General features: G+C 42.8%; 1 protein-coding gene across 1 annotated transcript; it reads right to left on the bottom strand.

The window, feature by feature from the left end:
- Positions 1–250: 250 nt before the first annotated feature.
- Positions 251–9,833, bottom strand: Gzmk (granzyme K). The gene is made up of 5 exons (XM_036206917.1): positions 9,773–9,833; positions 9,393–9,540; positions 3,342–3,492; positions 2,304–2,573; positions 251–412 (listed from the first exon to the last, which is right to left on the bottom strand). The coding sequence occupies exons 1-5, from the start codon at positions 9,831–9,833 to the stop codon at positions 251–253; spliced, it is 792 nt and encodes a 263-aa protein (XP_036062810.1).
- Between the last annotated feature and the right edge of the window lie 9,820 nt (positions 9,834–19,653).

Genomic DNA, 19,653 nt, shown 5'->3' on the forward strand with positions numbered 1-19,653 from the left:
TGGAAAAGATTGTGGTTTCTTAACAGAGTTTTTTTTTTTTTAATTTTTTCATCTCAAATTCAGCCATTTATTTATTTACTGCTGTCTATAGACAGCAGTAAACAAAGTGAGTTTTTAAGGCACAGAAATATGTCCGAGCTGTCCCACCATACTCCTACAGCCAGCGACATCTGCAGATGAAGTCAATCTCCGAGCACGTCCCACAAAAAGAAGCAAGGGGCTGGAAGATCCAAGAAAACGGTTTGCAATCTCACTTTGCACTTGATGGGGCAAGCTTGCTTTTGATCCAACTCTGGTATTTCTTAGTCAATAGGGTGTAGATTCCGGGCTTGTGGGCAATGCCGCATTTAAGGCCCCCAGAGACTATGGCGTGGAAGACACCTTTGCAGACCAAGGGGCCCCCTGAATCTCCCTGGAAAGGAAAACCGGCAGATATTTAGTGAGAAGCTGCTGAGGTTTCCTAAATGCACTATTGTTTTCTAGTGTTACTACCAGAGTCTTTGGTTTCTTCATGACTCAGAGTACCCAGCATAGCCCCTTATTCAGAATAGGCCTCTGTGTCTGTTTATCTGTCTGTCTGTCTATCCCTGCTTCTCTCTGTGTTTGCATCTCTGTCTATACGCATGGATTTGTCTCTCTGCCCATTTTATGCCTCTGTTCCTCTGCCCTCGGTCTGTGTCAACACCTCCCTTTGCTAGGTAGACCTAGAGTTTGAAATTACCCCCTGAAATAAAATAAGTCTTAAAATTATGAGTGTCCATTTGACAGCAGTGGGCTTGGAATCAACTTGTTGAAACCAGCAGGAAAGAAGAACAGAGCACGGTAAATGGCGTGATGGGAGGAGCTGTGTTGAGCTTCCCCTTACCTTTTCCTTTTTTAAAAAAAAAAAAATTGTCACTAGCACACATTTGAAGATGACACAGGGTGTATAACCACCTGCTCCTGGGTGATTACACAGGACCCACTCTAACGAAGCACGGAACTGAATTCTGTCACAAGTGGAACAGTCATAGAGGAGACAGTGGGTGTGGCCTTTTGGTCAGAGAGCTGGCTTTCAAACCCAAGGACCAGTGCCTGTCTCGGCTGCTGGTCACATGGCAAAGTGCAGGGCCTTATCAGGGCTAGTTAGAGATGCTCACCTGGATAGGAGGGTAGTGGTCTCAGGAAGTTCTGGAGGCTTAATGAACCGACCCAGTAAGGCTTACTCTAGTAGGATGTGAGTATTAAACTCCTCTTTTTAAAAATTAGTAATCTGGGACCAGCAAGATATAGCTCAGTGGGTAAAGGTGCTTGTCACCAAGTCTGATGGTCTGAGTTCCACCCCTAGGACCCACATGGTAGAAGGAACTTCTCACAAATTGTCCTTTGGCCTGCGTGTGTGTGCTATGGCATGCATTTATATGCCCATACACATAATGAGTAGATAAATAACATAGTGTAAGAATAACTTAAAATTAGTACGCTGTCTATGCTACTTATTAGTCATCTCAAATGTGTACCAAATGTTTTCTCACCATCTCTATACACAAAGGATTCTGAAAGAGATCAATGGTTCCTTTTTTTGTTAGCCAGTCTATGGTCTGAGTGTTTGTGTTCCCTACATCATGTGGAGCAATCCAGTCTCCCAAGGGTTACTGGTTGAGGTAGGCATTTGTAAGATCATGCAGTGGGGTTTCTCTTGAATAGGGTTAAAGCCTTGGTCAAAACAAGCCCTAGAGACACCCCACCTCTGCTAGGAAGTTAAAGAGACAATCTATGAAGCAGAATGCCCCCCTCATGAGACACAGATTTTACTACCGTCCTTATCTGGACGTTCCAACTCGAAGAACAGTGAAAAACAAATTTCTGTAGGCTTTAAGCCATGCTACTGGTGGCATTTTGTCTTAGAAGCCCATGTTATTTAAGAAACATATGCTGTACTTCTGAGTGTCTGGCCCATGGATCTTTCAGTCCCCTCTAATGGTCACTTTAAAAGATGGTCCTTTTCGGGGGGGTCAGTTATCTTCTACTTGTGACGTCAGGGCTGGTAGACTTTCTAAGGATGGTCATACCCTTCGGGGGACACCTGTAAAGATACAGGCTGTTGTCTGATGAACAAGTGTTTAATGAAAGCAGCCTAAATGCTGGAGAAGTTCACATTAGTAGATAAATAAGAGAAGAGGACGCTACAGGAGTGGACAGTGAATTTTCAGAATTGTCTCCCCCCCATTCTCCATGCCTCCCCCCAGGGTCAGAAAATGCCAGAGTGACTGCAGTTCAATGGTCACCGTAGTCAGAGATCCACTTTGAATGAGGATGCTTACTTGGCATGAATCCTTTTGGCCTTTGGCATCTCCTGCACATATCATATCCCTGGTTATAACAGGGTTGCGGTTGTAATAGCTTTGGCTGTTGCAACGCTTTCTGCTTATGATGCTAACAGTGACTTCTTGCAGGGTATCAGAGGGCTTCAACAGATCTGGGTTGGTGGCTCCCCAGCCAGTAACCTGGCATTTGGTCCCATCTCTGAAATAGTTTTTGGATCTCAGCTGAAGCAGTTGGACATGCTTGTTGAGTTCTGCAGCAGTGTGAAGCTGAAAGATTAAAAAAAAAATGAATAAATTATTCCTTCCCGGTGGTTTCTGCAATTAGACTCCATTTGGATGTGTGGTCCCTCTGCCTCAGGAAGGCATCTCTTCCTCTCCAATGTATGTTGATGATGGTCTGCAGCTGCATTTTTTGGCTATTGTTTTTATCTGAATGTGCTTTCCATCCTCCATGGAGCTCACTGATGTTCAGGGACGGGAACATATACAGAGTAGGAGTTCCACCCAGTCTTGAGCAAACTGGCCTTTGCCCTGTATTGGATGGTTTTCTGTGGAACACCATGTATAGGTCATGACTTGGTGGGCTGGGCTGCTTCCTGCTGGATAGGGCCCTTGAGTACGGTCTAGACTACATTTGGACTGGACAAAGTTATGGTCTGGACTAAGCTGTAGCTTCTTTCTGATTCCCTGAGGTCAATCGGTTGGCTCTGTTACATAAACGACTGTGGTAGTTTTCAGTCACTAATGGGAAAAGCGTTTGGGGGAAAAGCATTTCCTGTGGATCCTTGGGGCTGCTGACATGTTGCTCTTCTGCATTGTGAGCAGTACTATTGATTTCTCTCATATAAACATAGCTCGAATGTATTTGTGGTTTTGTTTTTCTTTCAGGGGAATACATGAGGTAATGTGGGCCTTCATAGACTATCACAGTCACCTAAAACATGGGGAGGATGTCTACCAGAATGCTTTCATGTAATTAACTGAGTGATCCTGTATGCAAATATTGAAGAGCCCGAGGGAGGCAAATCTACTCACCTTTATTAGCATGATATCGTGTGATGAGTAACCTGACGGAGATCTTGAGAATGGGATGAACTTTTTAATCTCAAATGTTTGTTTCATGGGCTCATTCTTTGAAAGAGAATGTGCTCCTAAAACCACTGTGGGAGTGTGGCCTCTGGGAAACCTAAAAGAGCAAGGAAAATGGAGGTAACACAATGATGTCCAAACCCACCAGCCAGAGCGGGAGATGATATATGTCACATGCACCAAAGATCAAGGAGAGACTCCAAGGAGACCTGCGTAGGGCCAGGTGGAGCAATGGAGGCCCCAGTGAATCTCATCATGAGTCACCGGCCTCTCTGTCAGTGTGCTTCCTTTCTAGACCTGTTGCATCTTTCTTTCCTTTTTTCTTTTTTCTTTCTTTCTTTCTTTTTTTTTTTTGTTTTTTTTTTTTTTTTTTTTTTTTTCAAACAGGGTTTCTCTGTGTAGTTTTGGTGTCTGCCCTGGATCTCTTGCTCTGTAGCTCAGGCTGGCCTTGAACTCACAGAGATCCACCTGGCTCTGCCTCCCAAGTGCTGGGATTAAAGGAAGGCATGTGTCAACACCCCCCAGCTGAACTGTTGCATCTTTCTAACAATGATAGGGGTTTAAATGAATAAGGTGAGGACTCGGTTTCCCACTGGCTCATCTCTCTGGGGAGATTAATTTTAGGAGGATTGGGCCTATTACATATCAACCAAATATACCTGAGTCCATTCATAGTCAGTGATGGAAACAGTAATGATTTTGTTTGAGGGAGTTTCAGCTGCATGTTGGAACCATTTGTATAGTATAGATACTTCCTCTTGTAGTGTATGTATGAAAGCCATTTCAAATTATTTCTTAGAACAAGAATGTGCTAAAAATGACCTAGAGATGTAGCTCAGTGGTAGAGATTTGGCCCACCATGCACAAGGTCCTATATTCAATCCTTTGTGCATGCCTACACACACACACACACAAACAAACACACACACAAACAACAACAACAACAACAAAAGACCAACCAAACCAACAACAAAAACAAGGAAAAAAGAACAAAGGAGAGGAAGAAATATATGTCAGCACAGTTCCCATCATGGGAGGCAGAGGCAGGATTATTACAAATCAGGTTCCATAGAAAAGTCTTGTCTTAAATACCAAAAAAAGGGAGCTGGAGAGATGGCTTTTCCAGAGGTCCTGAGGTCAATTCCCAGCAACCACATGGTGGCTCACAACCATCTGTAATGAGATCTGGCGCCCTCTTCTGGCCTGCAGTCATACATGCTGTATACATAATAAATAAATAAATCCCCCCCCCCCAAAAAAAAAGCCAAAAAAAGAATTGTATTTATTCATGATAAAACTCCAACTTTTCTACTGGAAAATGAGATCAAGGCAGGATGTAACAGAAACACATACACTTACACACACGGATTTGAGTTCTTAAAAATCGAAAAGGGCAAAAGTGTGCAAAGTGAATAAAATGAGCAAGGGCATCAGGTTCAGAGAAGGTGCACGTGACTGCAGTGGGGAGAGTCTGCTTGTGGCAGACCTGTGACTGCCTGGAACCACTGCTCAGTTTCTACTCAAAGAGCTTGTTTTGGAAATTCCAGCCCCATGTGTTGAAAAGTTGGCCTATTTCGAAATCGGAATGCAGATGGAATTTCTCAGGGGATTGGATTAGATTTCTTAGGACTGATTCAAATTCAAATCCAACATGCCTACTAAACCCAAAGCTCTAGAGGGCGAGGAGGATACAAAGTCCCCAGGATCACCACTCCGACAGCAAAGTGGGTGTGTCTGTAAACAGTTCTCCCAAGGACAACTGTGAGGAACAAACACCTCTGGGGAAGGTAGACACGAACGAAGGGTGAAGGCTGAGATTTCTAGTGCTCATTCATTTTTCACCCAGTTCCTCCACTAGCTACGGACTTCGAGATGTTTTCGTTATTTTTTCTCTCTACTGCGACAGGCTAATAAATGCATGCAGATCAATGTGAATTTTCAGTTGCAATCTGTTCCATCATGGTCAAGTTTTCTGCTCGGGGAGTAAATTAAATTGCCTGAATTATAGGATTCTACCTCTTTAAAATCTTTTCCTTCACACACACACACACACACACACACACACACACACACACACACACACACACACACTATGTCCTATGGTGTGTGCATGGAGGTCAGAGAACAACTTCCAGGAGTGAGCTCTCTCCTTCTACCATGTGGGTCCCAGGGATAGAATTCAGATGCTCAGGCTTGCTAAGTGCCTTTGCTTATCAAGTGGTCTCACTGGACTTCATCTTTTTATCTGAGTCTAGATCTGAAGTCACACAGAAGAGAAGTAGTGATAGGCCATTCATTCATTTGCTCATCACAGAGTTTTTCTAAGAGTGGCCTGAAGCATCTGGAGGTACTTGTATGCAGTTTCCTGACTCCCGCCCTGACTGCCCTGTAATGAAATCATGAGCAGAATCATGGTATTGCCTGTAACACATTTCTTCCCTTTCACAGTCTGCTGAACACGGCAGTCAGTACGGCCTCAGTGGAGCCCAACAGTGCCCTCCTCAGTTTTAAAGTCACTGGGCTGCACGTTCCTCAGCAGTGCTCTGACTGGTTCAAAGTGACCCATCTCAACATAGAGGATACAGGACCCAAACTCAGGGTTCATGACCGAAGCCTAGTGCTCTTCCCTGGACTCTTTGGCCTTATATCAAGCTCCCCTACCATCTTGCTTCTTTGGCCAGCCCATCTTGATGCTAAGCAGAGTCCCTGCTTAGACCCGCTCCTGAGGTCTGGCATCAAAGGCAGGGTTCCTATTTCTTGGACTCTCTTTTGGCTCAGACAGAGAGAAGTTGCTGGCTGTTAGGAAGCAAAATATTCCCAGTTCCATCCCATCCACACAAGTGGGCCATTGTGTTTATTGCTTGGTTATTACCATGGCAGGCTGTATGACAAATGACAATATAGCAATACTGGATAACGTGTGCTAAGGTCGTGTGCTCTGTGCTCTGTGCTCTGCTTATCATTTGTTTCCTTCACTGAAGCAGCAGCTTAGTGAGGTGGGTGTGAAGATGATTCTCATTTTACAGACAAGGAAGTTGAGGTTCCCGGTAAATTAAACCTAAGAATGTATTTGGTGGAGGCTCTGGGATGTATATCCAGGTAGGATTAGAACTTGTGGTTTGGGCTGGGGATGTCACTCAGTGGTACAAGGGCCTTGGGTTCAATTCCCTAACACCCCCAAAACAAAACAAAAACCATTTCCATTGGTTTGTCTCTGGAGCTTGATGGAGTACAGTGTATGAAAGAGGCCATGAGGGTTCCATTTAATAACTTGCTTAGGCAGGTGGGGGGCTCAGGGAGTGGGGGGAGGAGAGTGCATAACAGGGGGCAAGAGTTTTGCTTCTGATAATTGAAAACATTGAAAAGTACACAATGCAGGAGTATTTTTTTTTTTAATGTAGTTTCTTGACTTTTCTTTCTTTCTTTGTAGACAGGCTCTTGCTAGGTATTTCAGGCTAGTCTCAAACTAGCGGTCCTCCTGCCCCAGCCTTCAGAGTGCCACCATACCTGGCATCCTTTTATAGCTGGTGGGATAACTGCCAAGGCACAAAGGAAGAGAGTAGATGGGTGGAGACAGAGAGAGAGACAGAGAGAGAGAGAGAGACAGAGAGAGACAGAGAGACAGAGAGCAAGTGAGCCTTCCTCCCGAATTCGGCTCACTTTGTCACTGTGCTGAAAAGGAGGGCTGGCTTAGTGAACTGTTCCCTCAGGATCCTTGTGAGCACATTTGTGGGAAGCTACCATTGAACTGTTCCACAAATATTTCGAATTTCATAAGGCTTAATATTTTCCAAGCACTGATCTGCCTACATTTTTACACCCAAATGTCCCCTGGAGGAAATTCGATCCACATATTTCAGAGTCGTTTATATGCCAGCCATTTAAAATGATATTTAGCAAGATTTTTTTTTTAACTCTAAGACCTTTTTTTTTTTTTTTTTTTTTTTTTTTTTTGAGACAGGGTTTCCATGTAGTTTTGGTGCTTGTTCTGGATCTTGCTCTGTAGACCAGGCTGGCCTCGAACTCACAGAGATTCGCCTGGCACTGCTTCCCGAGTGCTGGGATTAAAGGCATGTGCCACCACTGCCCGGTTCTAAGACCTTTTTTTAAAACTCCAAGACCTCTCTTCAGTTCTCTCTCCTCCCCTCCCTTCCCTCCCTCCATCTCCCCCTTTCCCTCCTATTATTATTATTATTATTATTATTATTATTATTATTATTATTTTAAACAATCTCCTCCCTCCAATTTGTAGTACACTTTTCTTGAGTTAAATCCATTAGATAAATTTTAAAACTTTGAATGTTATCTGCCTTCCTGCTGGACTTCACACACCATGCACCATGTTTCATGTTTAGCCCCCAACCCAAATCCTCTACTTGGCTTCCCTTTCCCGCCCGCATTTATTGAACAGTTATGCATTCAGCTCCTTGTCTGTCGAGCCTGAGTGAGCCCCATGAGCATATTTGGAGAGGTGCAAACTTCGCCTTGAATGGAATTTCTCATGATATGGGAAGCAGGACAGAAGTGGGGGGTGCGTGGCTGAGCAACGATATGAAATAGGATTCCAGCAACTTGCTCTTTAGAAATGGAAGCCGTGTCTTCCCCCATTTTCAGGCTCTGGACCTTCTGGCATGGTTCCATTAAAATCCGGCAACCAGACCATATCCCCAAAGCAGGGAGAATCAAGTCAGTTCAGTTGTTCTGTTTGATGCTGTTGATGTCTAGAGAGCAAGCTTTAGAAGCTGTGTGGTTTTTGTTGTTGTTGTTGTTTGTTTGTTTGTTTGTTTGTTTGTTTGTTTGTTTTGAGACAGTGTGCATCTTTCCCTGGCTGGTCTGGAGCTCAGTATGTAGACCAGCCTGGCTTTGAACTCACACAGATATGTTTGCCTGCCTCTGCCTCCTGAGTGCTAGGATTCAAATTGTGTACCACCATGCCTAGCTAACTTTTTTTCAAATTAGATTTATTCATTTTATTTTATGTGTGAGTGTTGTGCTTGTGTGTGTATGAGAGCACCACATGAATGCTTGGTGCCTGCAGAGATCAGAAGAGGGTATTGGACTCCTGGAACTAGAGAGCTGACCGATGGCTGTGAACCACCATGTGGGTGCTGGGAAGCAAATGCTGGTTTTCTGCAAGCAACAAGAGCTCTTAAGCACTGAGCCATTTCTCCAGACCCTAAGACATGTTCTTAAGTGAAGAGCTATACTATTGAAAGGAAAAGAGAAGGGGATTGGGGATCCAGGCAAGAAGCGAAAGAAGGAAATATGCGAACAGAAGAAAACAAAATCAGAAAAGTCAAGCAGACACCATCAGCTCTCTACTGGCTGTCTTCACGGCATCCCGAGACAGATTTTGTACTTCATCTTAAGCTGAAAGCGACCTGGAGGGTTGTCATCCATGGTCAGAGAAGCTTCCCTTTAAATATTCCCACCCCTAGTAACCTGCAGTGCGTCACTTTTTATAAACCCTCTATAATTGTTTTCTACCCAGAGAAGTTGCCGTCTCTTTTTGCTATGATTCCCACAGTATGGGCCTCAGATGTCTAAAGCACAAAGCTGAAGAACTAAAGGATCTGCAAATCCATTGTCAATACATACACTAACACTGTCATCTGCAATATATCTGCACTTACTACATGTGTCAAAGATTCTGAAACACCTAAATAAAAACACCAGTTCTGAAAAACCCAATGAAACAGGATACAGCAACCTACCCTTGTACAGAGGCTTCCTTTCAGCAATTTCAGTTGCTTGTGGGCAACTGAACATTACATGGAACATTCCAGAGATAAACATGTTGAACATTACATGGATCATTCCAGAGACAAACAATACATACATTCTAAATAACTCACTAGAGTAGACGGCTTCACTTGTTCTCTTTTGTCACGGTTGCTAATCCTGCTGCACTTAGTTCATTGATTAAGCTTCATTCTGTGTGTGTTGCTCTCCCTAGTCACAGAGAACCACATACATGGAAAAGCACGAGGCACTCACCAGTCGTAGCAGTGGGCTGCTGTCAGCACCCACTGTGGATGGATCAGGACTCCTCCGCAAATGTGATTGCCGCGGTACTGAATGGAAGCCATAAACGGCCTGGAATGTGGCTGAACTTCTCTCCCTCCAATAATTTCAGTGTGGAAACCTGTAATAAAGTGATCCAGCAACGGCATCTAATTCTTCTGATAGCAGGCACCAATATCCCTAGACTCTTTTCCAAGGCCAATAAAACAGCAACGTCACCCAACAGTTACTATACTTTTCCTGGTTAGCAGCTGTACAAGCAGAAACAGATAACAGGGAAAATACTGTTTACAGTGTAGTCATGCAATCACTAGAAATGAACATCATATTCACGTGTGGCAGGAGATACTTACACTCTGAGGACACATAAACCCCAGCTGTCAGGAAAAACAGAGCAAATGAAGAAAGCCTCATAATTACGGAGCTTCAGCGATGAGGGGCACGGATGAACTACTTTGCTCTGTGGCTGATGAGGAAGATTCTGAAGATGGGTGGTTCTTTCCTTCTCTCTCTCTTTCTTTGATTTTTGTTATTGTTCTTACAAGTTTCTCACCTCACGTGCTCCAGAGGTTAGAGTTTTCACACCCAAGTTTTCGAAGTGTCTATCAGCCTGGGGAGTTTCAGGTCTGCGCTGCCAGTGTGCAGTGGAGGATTCATCTCCGGGTGAGTGCTCGTGGTACAGATGGTGAAAGAATAAAAATTACCCAAGCCGCAAGACCCCAGTGAGTCGTGGACAGTTCAAAGACGGGCCTTGCTATGAAGCAGTGGTTCTCAACCTGTGGGTCACAGCCTCCTTGAGGTGGCATATTAGAGATTTACACTAGGATTCACAACAGTAGCAAAATTACACTTATGAAGTATCAGTGAAATAATTTGATGGTTGGGGGTCACCCCGACATGAGGAACTGTATGAAAGGGTCGCAGTGTTAGGAAGGTGGAGAACCGCAGCTCTAAAGCAATACTTAGGTTTTTCCTGGCATGAAGTGGTGCCTCCCCAGCTTAATTCATGTCACTTTTCATTTGTGTGTAGCTTTCGGATGGAGAGAGATGGAACTTTGCACAGATCCGTGTGGCTGAGCTGCTGCTTGGATACCATCCAGAGAAACCCATATGTTTCACAGCAAGCACATTCCTTGTCTTGCCATTTTCTTTAAATGTGACCAGGTTTGGTTAAATTTTAGTTACATTTTTTTTTTTTTGAGGTTTAATAAGGTAATTAAAGGGGAATATTGGCAACACATTTTTTATTCAAACTGTCTTTGACTCAATTTTAATTGAAAATGACCACATGTTTATTCAGGGCCTTAATAATGTTTTTTAAAAGTCAAGGACTATATTTCGTCATTCTTCCCAGGAACAGACGACAATGCAGTGCCGGGCCTTTTAATGGACCTTCTCTTGATTGGACTCAGGATTCTGCAGGGTTCTGTCCACATTGAACATTCAAGTACATACAGTATAAAGCAGGTACAAATACACGTAGATAGACCAGGCATGAGAGCCCCAATATTTTCCAGAAACACTTATCAAATCTTGCATAGCTTTTAGTTTAGGTTTTTTTTTTTGTTGTTTTTTTTTTAAGCTGGGTTGGGGACTTAGCTCAGCGGTAGAGCACTTGCCTAGCAAGCACAGGGCCCTGGGTTCGATCCTCAGCTCAAAAAAAAAAATTATGAAATCTGTCTTCTATATTTAAAAAAGAATTAAAACCAAAACTGTCATGCTTGGTAGATGGCAAGAGAATTCTATAAAATTGTCTTTCTTTGGCAAGAAAAATGGGAATAATAATTAATACTATCTATTATACAGCATAATTTAATAATATGTAAGTTGAATGTCTTAAGTTATTTCCAAAATTCTCTTTACATGACCACTTGTGTCTTCATTTCTAAATCTGTGAGGCAGTCAGGGCAGCAATGATATTCATGCTACAATTGAAGAGAGAAGCTCAGAGCACTTCATCGGCCCAAATCTCATGCCTCACCTGCAGTAACATGGATGTTTATAAGACTATGTCAGAGCACAGCACGGGGTAGGTAGTGTCCCATTTCCATTTTCCAGGGATGCAGCCACAGCAAAGTTGTCCAAATACTGAACCAAACAAACCACTCAAACTCAGAGCAGCAACTTCCTGCTCATGAGGGCAAAAGGTGCCACACTGGGCGCTAGCTAACTTGAGAAAAGCCACAGGCTTACCTAACCGAACCTGTTAGCACCTTCTAAGTGTCCCATGAACTGTCAAATGGTCTCTGTTACTGCTCTTGTTCTCTGAACAGATCCGGTGTGTGCCATTTTTCCAAGTTGCCAGGCAGGCATGATCTCACCTGTTCTAACAGGTAATGGGAACAGAAGATGAATGACATGTAACAGTGATTTGAATAGAAAAAAAAAGGAAACTGTAAAGGACAGTTTCAGTATGGCGTGGTTGAAACATCTCTTCCGGCTTACTTCTCTGTAGTAAGAACTCACAACTGCAGAGCTTTTCTTGAAGATGGCTGAACATTTTCAGCTGCATTTCTATGGAGGTGGCTGCCTTTCATCTTGTTTTATGGATGGAGAGGCTGACTGAGATTGTCTAGATCACCCAGCTAGCAGATGGCTCCTAAACCCAATGTGCTGGCTTCAGACCTCACGTTTCCTTCAGCGGGACTGCACTGTCTGCCCTGCTCCCTCTGAGACGCCCCTGGCTTAGACACTTCAGGAGGCAAGCTGGCCGTGCAGAAAGGAAAAAGGATTTAGCTTTGCACACTGCAATTAGACATGGGTGAGATTTAGTTCAATTGAGAAGAGAGGCTCATAGCTCTTTCTTGTAGTTGACCTGGAAAATTCTGAGAATTGTTGGTTTATAAGAATGAGTTTCTGGGTTTTGGCTTTAGAAGCTTGTCCTAGTTAATAGACTCATTTGTTATTGTATTTGGGATCCTGGGTTTGAAGATAGTGGGCTGTGTAACAGGATGAACTGGGTCATCTCATTGATTTCTGGGTGTTGGTTTCTGCTCTGTTGAGTCTGCTGCGGGGAGAGCTGTGTTTGCTTTGGATGTCTTTTATAGCAGCTGTACTAGTCTGAGCAAGTGCACAGTGCCCAGCCTGTGACTGGCTCCTCACGTCGAAGCTCAGCCTTGCTGTTCTCTGCTGTGTTGTTTAGCTGTCCCTGTGAGCCGCATTGAGAGATGTTTTTGACACTCCCGTATTTTAGGAGAACCTGATCGACCAGGTCCTGAGGCTCTCAAGGCCACACATCTGATTGTCCCTCTGGGGCTGTCTTTCATAGTCCAGACACCTGCATGCAGATTCACAAGCCACACTCTTCAGGGACTGAGTCCTTTGAACCTTGTGCCAGTCTGAGACCTGTTTATGATTCATTGGGATAGACAAGGACAGAAACTGAAAATGAGCATTTGGAAGATTACAGCAGTTCAATGTGGCTCTATATCAATTTTTAATGAAACATAATTTGTTCAATGTAATAAAAAGTTAGGTATGTCTTTTATATGCCTTTGTTATTTGGTTAATTGTTCTATTCAATTGTATTAGATGGAAGTGTTAGTCCATATGGACTAAACTTAAAAACAAGTTCACACACACACACACACACACACACACACATACACATGGCCTTCCCCAGTGTAGGAAGCACAAAGAAGCCCTGAAGACTGGACTCTGGAGTCCGTGAGTGCCCAACTGTTTTCCTTTCTGTGCCTTTTGCAAAGCTGATTTAAAAAAAAAAAAAAAAAAAAAAAAGATTTATTTTAGTTTTGATTCTGTGAATTTGTATATGTCTATGTGAGAGGTATATGCATGTGCATGCAGGTGCTGGAGGAGTCAGAAGAGGGTGCTGGATGCCCTGGAGCTCCAGTTACAGGTGGTTAGGAGTCACCTATGTGTCTGTGTGTGTGTGTGTGTGTGTGTGTGTGTGTGTGTGTGTGTGTCCACATGTGTGCCATAACACATTTGTGGAGGTCAGAGGGCAACTTGTGGGAGTTGATTCTATTCTTCCACTGTGTGGACCCAGAAATTGAACCTTTTTTGTCAGAATTGGTAACAAGAACCTTTACCCACTGATTCATTTGCACCCCACACCCCAACACACACAGTTCAACTTCTTTTGAAAGTCTTTCTCATCACTAAGGTGTTCCAGACTTTGAAGTCCTCCCCAGCCCCAGATGCCTGAGATTATTAGCACTTGGTAGTATTTTACCAAGTCCCTCTCTTCGAGCCCACTGTCTTTGGGGGTTTGATTTCTGTCTGGTAATAGTTTAACCAATTTGATAAGTGAATCTGCTAGCAATTATGGTGAAACTATTTGGCAATTGGGGTTGGGAAGAACATTGGGGTGCTGTATTATAATATGATGTTCAAAGGTCCTAAGAACATGTATACCCTATAGCAAGTGACAGCCACCTCACTCCCACGGGGTCCTTAAAATGAATGGCCTTAAGAACAATTGCAAAAAGAAAACAAACAAAAAACAAGGGTGCCCTTAGCGTCAGAGCTATGCTTTAGCATAAATCAGTGCAGAGAAGTGGAAGGCTGGATTCGGGCTTTTTCCTAAGTTGTTAGATGTGAACACTTCAGAAGACTGCTGTGTGCCCTCTCTGGGACAATGATGGTGATGAAGGTGGGATCCAAATGAACTTGTTTTCCCTTTCTCTACTTCAACTTTTAATCAGAACACATTTGCATTATTAATTATCTTTATTTAATATTAAGAATGATTTTCGAATCCACCACCACTGAGTTAGGAAACACAGGAACAGTTTAACACCTCCTGGTTTCAGCCGTTTCCAAGTCACTTATGAACTCATTGTGAGGAGGAGCACTGCTTTGAGGTCTTGGCTTAAGCAGAGGCCACAGCCAAATACCTCAAGGACCTGGCAACATTGGATGTCTGCTGGAATGGCCTGCCTGGTTGTCCACCATCTTCCTGGTTGTTTCAAGCTGCTGTTTTTGTGATTCCTTTCTGTTCCTCTTCAGGGTGGCCTTGGATTCCATCGTCTGAGTTCAAATGTTATGGGAGAGATGGGGAAAGTCCCACAGAGGGTGGTCCCTATGATGTCACTGGACCCAAGGCAGGTCACTCACACTGTCTGCAATGTTTTCCCTAAAAGATTTACACTTGTGAGAATCCTGTCAGGCGGGGTGACTGCCAGAGGAAGGTCAACAGCCTTGATCACTCATCCAAACTCTGGTTTTACTGGAACACAGGCCTCACATAGAGGAAGGTGAACACGGTTTGAGCGTAGCAGGGTGTTAGGAAGAAAACTAGGGTCAATATGTACGCAAAATTAAAGGGAAAAGTACATGGGGAAGGACTTTGGGATTAAAAACCAGAAGAACACGTCGTTCCCTTAGATTCACCCCTCATCAATAAAGCTGCTGCTCCTTCTGCTTCTGCTTCTTCTTCTTCTTCTTCTTCTTCTTCTTCTTCTTCTTCTTCTTCTTCTTCTCCTCCTCCTCCTCCTCCTCCTCCTCCTCCTCCTCCTCCTCCTCCTCCTCCATCTCCTCCTCGTCTTCTTTATACACCAGGTGGAAATCATTACAGGAAACTACAACTGATCAAAATGTAGAGAACAACTGCCAGTCCCAGGTGATCCAGCTACAACACCCACTGCTACCAGGGCTCAGGGAACATGTTGGAACAGGGAGTAGAAAGATTGTAAGAGCCAGTGGACCAGGGAGTCTGTTGTGAGATTGTGTCTTCTAGAGATGATAAGGAAACTACATGCTGAAATCTCAACAATATATCTTTCTAAACAAGACCCGAACAGTGCCAACATCAGTTGACGTGCCGGCTCAGATGAGGGAAATCTCACAAGGTTCCTCCCCTAGATAAAGCAAAATTAACAACTCCTGAGGGAGGGAGAATTAGTTCTCCCCAAGGATGACCTCCCTAATTGGTTATCCAATACAAAATGGTCATGCCTAAAACATCCACATATGAGCAACAGCAAATGAACTCAGCATATTGTAATTATATATATACATATGAAAAATTGAGCATGAATTTCAGAGGGCATAAGGAAGGTATGGAAAGGAGTGGGGGGCTGACAGAGAGGGGGAAATTATGTAAATATATGTGAGATTTGAAAATTACTGTAATAAAAAAACAAAAGAAAGCAGAGGCAGTAAGGGAAAGGAAAGGAATAAACACATTATTAAGGGAAAAAAAGAAACAATCCATCAAAGATGGAAGAGCTTATAATGAATCAGTCCATTTATATTTGAACAGCTCAGACCCTGTGAGATACATCCCCTGCTATATATGCTAACCTTTTATAATAGGAACAGGTCTAGTGAAAGAAATGAGTCTATCATTGAAAGCTAGTGAATTGTTTTTTCAAATGATTTCGTAACAAATTCAGAGGAGGCAGAATAATGGGTATTTTAAGGTGATAATCAAGTTCATCACCAAGAGAAGCATAGTAATTACTATGGTCAAGCCAGAACTCAATAAGTATTATTTATTCATTTATTAGTTCAATTTTTTATGATTTTCATTGGGGAATAAGTAATCTAGAAATTTCCATACAATTCTAATTATGGTAGGCAGAGTTGGGGTGTGTAGCTTGGTGAGAGAGCAGTTGTCTAAGTATGATGGACATACATTCCCCAAGGCTACTGATTAGGCAAATAATGAGAACGTACATGTGAGTGCACACACACACACAGATCGGCTGTGCATGCACAAACACACAGGCTAGTCTTCCTCTTTTTTTTTTTTTTTTTTTTTACTTGTCTTCCCCCCCCCCCCCCCCCCCAGAGCTGAGGACCAAACCCAGGGCCTTGTGCTTGCTAGGCAAGCGCTCTACCACTGAGCTAAATCCCTGACCCCCTCTCCCCGCTGCTCCAGAATCTGGAATTACATATGTGTGCCACAACATCTAGCCCTATCTTATCCTTGAAGCAAGTATTTTCTACGAGGGAATTGACTCATTATAAATCTTAGGTAATTTTACTTACATAAATTTAAAACAATGTTTAAGAGGAAAGGCATAAAATAAACGATGTATGAATCAAAAAATACCATAGTCAATATTCAATACTGATAAAAATTTATTATTTGAGTGGAGAATATATACTCTTATTAACATCCTTAATATATAGAAGACCTTATGAAATGATTAAAGCACATTTCACATTTGCAAGACTTAAAAGTCTGATCTAGAAAGGACATGACTATCGTAAGTACTGATAGAAAGCCTAAAGGCTGAGCGGGGGAGGGAGGGAGAGAGAGAGGGAGGAACAGAAGGTGGGGGGAGAGCATTAGAAGCAGAGTCTGTGATACCCTCATTAATCTGACAACTCACTGGATTGCATCAGTAGTACAATTCTAATATCTATTTAAAATTTGAACTTTGTGAACCCGTTTTCCTATGATGACTTTCTAAATTCCCCTCTTCTCTCTAAAATCCAGACTCTACACTCTCTGTTCTCACCAGAATTTCAAATCATGTTCCTTTGCTATTTAGCCAAGTCCACAATGAGCCCCCTTTATGCATTTCACCTCATTTTACTCTCCACAGTCATTTTAACACGACCCCCACACACTTCAGCTTCAAGCTTCCCCATCCTCTGAACCTTCTATCTGGAGCTGCCTAATTCTATGAACTTTCTCCATTTCCTTCTCAGATTTTAGGTTAAAGTACATGGTTGAACAAAACAAAACCAAAACCAAAACCAAACATAGGCCTATGTTTTAGGCTGACAGCAAGGCAATCATTGTACTATAGATTTTTTTTTTTTTTCCCCTGGCTGGAGAGATGGCTACTGTGGGATATCTTTCTGTATGCTGTGAATGTGTGTTGCTCTCATTGGTTGATAAATAAAGCTGTTTGGCCAATGATGAAGCAGAGTAAGATTAAGCTGTACATTCAAACTGAACACTGAGATGAAGGATGGAGTCAGAGGAGATGCCAACCCTCCACCCAATGAGCAACAAGGTGCCAGCAGACCAGTAACACCATGGATATGTGGCAACATATAGATTAATAGAAATGAGCTAATTTAAGATGAGCTAGCTAGCAAGAGCCGTAGGCCTTACAGTTTGTAATTAATATAAGCCTCTGTGTGTCTACTTGGGACTGAGCAGCTTTGAGACTAGGGGTGGCAGGGGAGGGGCAGTGAGGGACACAGAAAAACTTCTGACTACAGATGGCTCAGCAGTTAAGAGCATTTACTGCTCATGCAGAAGACCTGAGTTCAGTTGCCAGAACCCACTTTGGATGGCTCACAAGTCTATAACTCTAGCTCCAGGGGATCCATCACCCTCTTCTGGCCACTGTGGAAACATTTACATCTAACATGTACACATGCACATGCCTCCTAAAATAAAAAAATTTAAAGTAAATATGTGACCCACCTTTTGCTGGGAAAATTTATTTTACTCTAGGTCATAAAGTAAGTATATGAAAACCAAACACTTACTGATAATGAATCTTAAAAATAATATTTTAAAACAATTATTTGACATACTTATGATTAAACCATTGAAGACTAAAGAACAATATATTAATGAGACTGATGAAGTTGTCTATGTCTACATAAAGAATTCAATAGTAGCTGAATATTTGATATGAGCATTTTTAATGTTTTTTGGAGTTGTAGATAGTTTAATTTTTAAATTTTCAATATTGAGATGGCCACTTCACATAAACATGTTGTATAAGTTGACATTAGTATGTTTAGGGATAATCTAGAAATTGCTGGAAATTCTATTCTAATCTCAAGCCAAAATTCATTGATGTTTTTAATGGAACTCAAGTCAGAAACTCAAGCAGCAATTTTTAAAACAAAGCATGCTGACATGATATGTTCTAAAGATAGACTAATTTCATATTTAAATACTGGGGGATTACAGCGTTTGTCTCCCTGAACAATGGCTGTCTCACAGTGGAAAAGCCAGGAATCTGGTAGGTGTTCAGCCCACAAGCTGGATGTCTTAGACATCCCAACTTGGTTTTTGAGTCCTGGAGGATCCAACAACCTACAACGACCAAAAATAAAACAAAACAAACAACAGATACAACAACAAAACAATAATGACCTCAAAAATCAAACATGTGGTGACTCTGAGCTGTTTCCGGCAGCACTGGTCTGTATTACATCACTCAGCTCCATGACAGCTGTGGTTCTGTGCACACAGCACTTGCACTTTGAACTGAGCATGCCGTCCTGCAGCCCAGTACCAACACACACTGCCTGAAACACCTCCGCTCATTCAAGACTCAACTGTTCTGAATGGCAGTCTTTTTAACCGCACGTATAGTTTTCTGCTCTTGTACAAATTATTCAACTGTGGAAAGCAGCGCTTTGATAATGTTCTACTGTCAACTCCTTCACAGGGGCACCTGCCACTTGGGTTTTAGTTGATTCCAGCTGTAGTCAAGTTGACAACCAAGATGAGCTGTCATGTGTGTCTATTATTTGTTTTATTCCAGGAAGAAATGCTTTAAGCTGCAACTAAGCTCCAAGATTTCCTTTGATTTGGAATCTGTGTGGATGTTCCCAGACATTATAACTCTTGCATCCTACGTGTGTCTTAATTAGATTTCTATGGCTGTGATAAAACACCATAACCTAAAGCAATTTTGGAGCAGGGAGGATTTACTTTGCCTTATAGCTTATAGTCCTGCACTAAGGGAACTCAGAACAGGAACTTGGAAGGAACCCGGAGGGAGGGACCTGAAGCAAGGACCAAAGCAGTGGCTGTGGAGAGCACAGCTAACTGACTTGCCCCCCATGGCTTGCTCAGCTGGCTTTCTCATAACACGGGACCACCTGCCCAGGGGTGGCACTGCCCCCAGTGGGCTGGACTCTCCCCTATCAATTAGCAATCAAGAAGATGCCCCGCAGACTTGCCTACATGCAATCTGATGAAGGCATTTTTGTTCTAAACCTCAATTGAGGTTCCTGGTGGGATTGACTCTAGCTTGTGTCAAGTTAAACACAGCAACAACAAAAATAGCAGCAACAACAACAAAAACAGCAACAACAGCAGCAGCAGCAACAACAGCAGCAATGACAACAGCAGCAACAATAACAACAACAACACCAATAGCAACAACAATAAAAACAGCAACAACAACAGCAACAATAATAACAGTAGCAACAACAACGTGCCTGACCAGAAGAACATGGAACCTGTAAAACCAGTACCCCAGGGCAAACACCAGTCTGCTGCTGGCTTGAGTAGAAGCTGGGACTCCTTGCACCACAGACACATTGGCCTCAGAGTACT

The sequence above is a fragment of the Onychomys torridus genome, chromosome 15, assembly GCF_903995425.1.
Source record: "Onychomys torridus chromosome 15, mOncTor1.1, whole genome shotgun sequence".
Lineage (NCBI taxonomy): Eukaryota > Metazoa > Chordata > Mammalia > Rodentia > Cricetidae > Onychomys > Onychomys torridus.